The sequence below is a fragment of the Takifugu flavidus genome, chromosome 13 (assembly GCF_003711565.1).
Source record: "Takifugu flavidus isolate HTHZ2018 chromosome 13, ASM371156v2, whole genome shotgun sequence".
Lineage (NCBI taxonomy): Eukaryota > Metazoa > Chordata > Actinopteri > Tetraodontiformes > Tetraodontidae > Takifugu > Takifugu flavidus.
Genome location: NC_079532.1, coordinates 3,124,920 through 3,128,643, shown reverse-complemented (window position 1 = coordinate 3,128,643; position 3,724 = coordinate 3,124,920). Strand labels below are relative to the sequence as shown.

The following is a 3,724-nucleotide window of genomic DNA, read 5'->3' as shown; positions in this document are numbered from 1 at the left end:
CGTTTCTCTCGTCTCTCTCCGACACAAACATCCAGCAAACAAATTGATTCACGTATTTATTGCACACCCACAAAAAAACCTGTAGTCCTATTTTACAGATAATAGGAGGAAGCTTTTTAAAACAAAAGAATAATGCAGTTCAGAAACCTTCATATTATAAAGTCCTCGACCAACAGAGCTACTTAAATCACTCCCGATATGACGTGCTATACATTCTTAATTTTCCTCTGCCAACACCCTGGTTTATAAATAATGACACATTTTGGTAAATATAGCCATAGTAAAATTCTCAGATATAAAAATATGTTTCCTTCATTTTGATTTAGATTCTATGAATTTCAAAAGTAGTGCACAAGTGTAACAATCCAGGTGCCTACGCTCGGAAATATTTAGATACCAAATACACCTAAACTGTACATGGATACGTAGGATGATTTGACCCAGTACCGTTAGGGCAGAATAAGAGACTGATGATTTTCATCACATCCTGAGCTGACCCATGAGGTTAGAAAGCGAGGTAACGCTGTTCCTCAGCTTGGCGTCTTCCTCTGATCCCAGCGTAACTCCAGCCAGGCGCGTGGATCCGTTTGAGCCCATGCTGCACGGCAGGCTGAGGAACACCTCTGTGCCTATGCCGCACCAGCCCTAATGCAAACAGAAGGATGTCCACGTATCTCAGTCGGGCTCTCCCACGTCTCATTCAATGCGTCACTTAATTATCACGTCAACGGGCTGTTAAACGGTCGCACCTTTGAGAGAAAGAAGTGCAACATGGGATATCAGAGGGACGCAGTTGTACCTGAGCCAGTGTGGAGACCGAGTGGACCTTGTTCTTGTCAGTCAAGATGCTGTTTGTGATGTCAGCGATGGACAGTCCCACGGACCATGACCTCTGACCTCGATTCTTCATCATCTCAAAGGCTCTGAGCACAATTAGCCCACACGTAATTTAATGTTGTAAATAAACAATCAAGCTGCAGCGTTCCTGCATTTTAATGATATTAACTACAAAAAGTAAATCATATGGGTACCTGTCCAGCACTGGTTTTGTGGAACTGGATCCCGGGGCGATGTCTGACTGACCTCCCAAGCTCAGCCCTGCGTTACTCATCACAGGAACTGCAGGACATAGACACACATGAGTACGCTGTTTACAAACCAGAGAGGCAGGACTGTGTGTGACTAACAGGCGAAGCACTACCAATTATGTCAGCGCGGATAAAGCAGCAATTAATAACACCAACAGTGAGGGCGGGGTAAAACAGGAAGTAGAAAAAACTGTGGAAATGTTAAATCTCTGTCTCACTTTTGTTGTCCGACAGCTCCCCGATGACCCAGGCCTGCTTATGAGTGTTCAGGTTGATATCCAGAATGTGACTAAGTCGCTCTGAGTCCAGGTTACACCCAGCTCCGATCACCCGCGTTGGCGGCAAAGCACTCTGCCTCCAGGCAACATGGGCCATGATGTCAACTGGACACAAAAGACAGACATGCTGACACATCAGGAAGTGAATGAGCAGCGTTTGGTTCCGTTCCAACTCTCTGGCACCAACCTGGCTGTGAGGCGATGATCATGACCGCATCAGGACTGAGGCGCGCCAGATGTGGGACGATTCCTCTGTACATGTCAACATTAGTCTGGACCACGCTCACGTAGGACTGCTCGCTGCTCCATGCGTTGGCCGTGACCACGACGACTCTGGAGCCGGCCGAGGCCGACAAATCTAGCCGAGACAGAACAACCGGTGGTTAAAGCCTCCCCAGCAACAGCCGCAGCTTTAGGTTCCGCTGCTGCAGTTAGACCTTGGCTAAACACTTGGTGTCATCTTGTTTCATCCACCCCTCTGATGGGTTCAGGGCCGCGCTCCCTGAACACAACACTAATCGTCCACCCTCTGAAACACTCCAACACGTGCGGTGATTCGGCGCGCGGTGGACATTTACTCACTGACAGTTCAACAGACCCCGTACCTCTGAACACCCCAACATTGGGTAGCTGGAAAATTTCAAGATCAGTACTGCCGCCCCTGGTGGAGCTGTCAGCAACGTCGATGAAAACAAGTTTATCCACTTTACACTAGAAACAAAGGGGGGAAAGGGAAAATCAGTACTAAAACAAGAATGCATTGTAAGGCCGTAAAATGTAGGATAGGGATTTAAATAAAACACATGATACCTTTGATAAAATGCTCATCACTGATGCCATTCCTAAATCCCCTCCACCGATAACAGAGACTTTGTTCACTCTTTTATCGTGATGCCTGCTTCCACCTGAAACAGACACTGAGCTTGAACTCCATCCGGTTAATTATTAATCATCAAACAGTGGGGTTGAGTGAATCACCATCATTGATCTGAAGATTGGTCACAAAATTCAGAAGGTCTTCTGGGTTTTGACTGTCTGCTGGAGCCTTTGAGGACAGAGGGGGGTCCTCTTCAAACTTGGCAGTCATCTCTCTCAGAAGACCCACCACTGATGACTTGGGCTGTTGGAAAAGTTGGACTCCAGTCAAGCTAATGGAAACATTTAATCCTCACCATCGTGCTTGATTCTGGAAAGCACTGAACCCTACGTAATCCCAGTTTTGCAGTCCCGGCAGGAAGATCCGTCCTCGAGCATCCACGTGCTTGCCCTCCCTGATAACCATGTTAGCCGTGGGTCTCAGTAAACATATGGGAGGAGTGAAGGGGAAAGAGTCCAACAGCCAGAGCTGAACGGGGAAGTTGTAGGTGCGACCTTATGACAGAGGAGCTGTCATCAGTGCACAATAGTCTCCATGAACAGTCTCTAGTGTCAAGAGTTCACACCTACCTCCATATTGGACCGCGAGGTTCCCGATCAGTTTCAACAGATCTTTCTGGGTGCTGTCAGTAAACGCTGAAATCAATAACAGGAGCAGTCAGGTTTATAAGGCATCGATATAAAAAGGAACTGAATTTGTCCTCCAAAATAACTCACTGTAGGTGCCCGACGATGGGATCATGTCAGGGAAGATTCGGTGGATCTTCTGCAGCTCCTCAATGGCAACATCGTGGAATTTGTACTGATATAATTTGGATCAAAAACTCAGACTAGTGAGTGTATTTTTGTAATTAAAAAATAAGAACATGTTCATTTAAATGAATACATCCTGTTCTGATGTAGAGAGATATACAAGCTGTAGTGTTTCAGACATAACTGATTCTTCTTCAGTTTTTTTTATTAAATCTCGCCATAATGTAATTAAGATAAAGTAATATATCAGTTCCCGTCACTAACAGGCCTAATCTATTGCCAATGTTTGATGGGGTTTTCATTTATCACAGCGTTCCCATCAAAGAGAAAAATACTAGTCTTTTCCAACTAAAATATCAAATATTTCCGTAATATTCCAAAGTTTTGCCAGAGCATTAGGTAACAAATCTGGTTAAACCAGTCGGCAAGAACTGTTTAGCCGCTAGCCAGCATCGATATCAACGTGATGAAACCTTAGACAGGCCAAAGCTCGAATTGTAAAAAACTAACCTTGGAAAGAATCTTGTGTATTTTATCCGAACTGAGGTCCATTTCTCGAGTTACCAACAAACTACCCTGCTTTTACTGTAAACTTATTAGGGTGGCTTTAACTTCAGCGATAAAAGAAAAACTTCCGCAAACTTCCCGGCAGTAGCGAAGCGAACGCCGGCTGGCCACGCCCACTGAGCATGCGAGCTACGGCCAGGCGCGAAGGACAATAAGCATGTC

At 45.5% G+C, this 3,724-nt stretch overlaps 1 protein-coding gene across 1 annotated transcript; it reads right to left on the bottom strand.

Annotated features, from left to right (window-relative positions):
* Positions 1–43: 43 nt before the first annotated feature.
* Positions 44–3,706, bottom strand: uevld (UEV and lactate/malate dehyrogenase domains). Its single transcript, XM_057053086.1, has 12 exons — positions 3,506–3,706; positions 2,960–3,044; positions 2,813–2,878; positions 2,574–2,737; positions 2,345–2,486; positions 2,177–2,271; positions 1,972–2,077; positions 1,554–1,724; positions 1,307–1,471; positions 1,032–1,119; positions 800–923; positions 44–645 (listed from the first exon to the last, which is right to left on the bottom strand). The coding sequence occupies exons 1-12, from the start codon at positions 3,545–3,547 to the stop codon at positions 481–483; spliced, it is 1,413 nt and encodes a 470-aa protein (XP_056909066.1). The 5' UTR covers positions 3,548–3,706; the 3' UTR covers positions 44–480.
* Between the last annotated feature and the right edge of the window lie 18 nt (positions 3,707–3,724).

Bases quoted from the DNA above. Each gene is read 5' to 3' on its own strand.
- uevld (XM_057053086.1), bottom strand. From the start codon at position 3,547: ATGGACCTCAGTTCGGATAAAATACACAAGATTCTTTCCAAG. The intron at 2,487-2,573 runs GTAGGGTTCAGT...CTTTTCCAACAG, and splicing joins GACTGCAAAACTGGGATTAC to CCCAAGTCATCAGTGGTGGG. The intron at 1,725-1,971 runs GTACGGGGTCTG...TGTCTCGGCTAG, and splicing joins CAATGTTGGGGTGTTCAGAG to ATTTGTCGGCCTCGGCCGGC.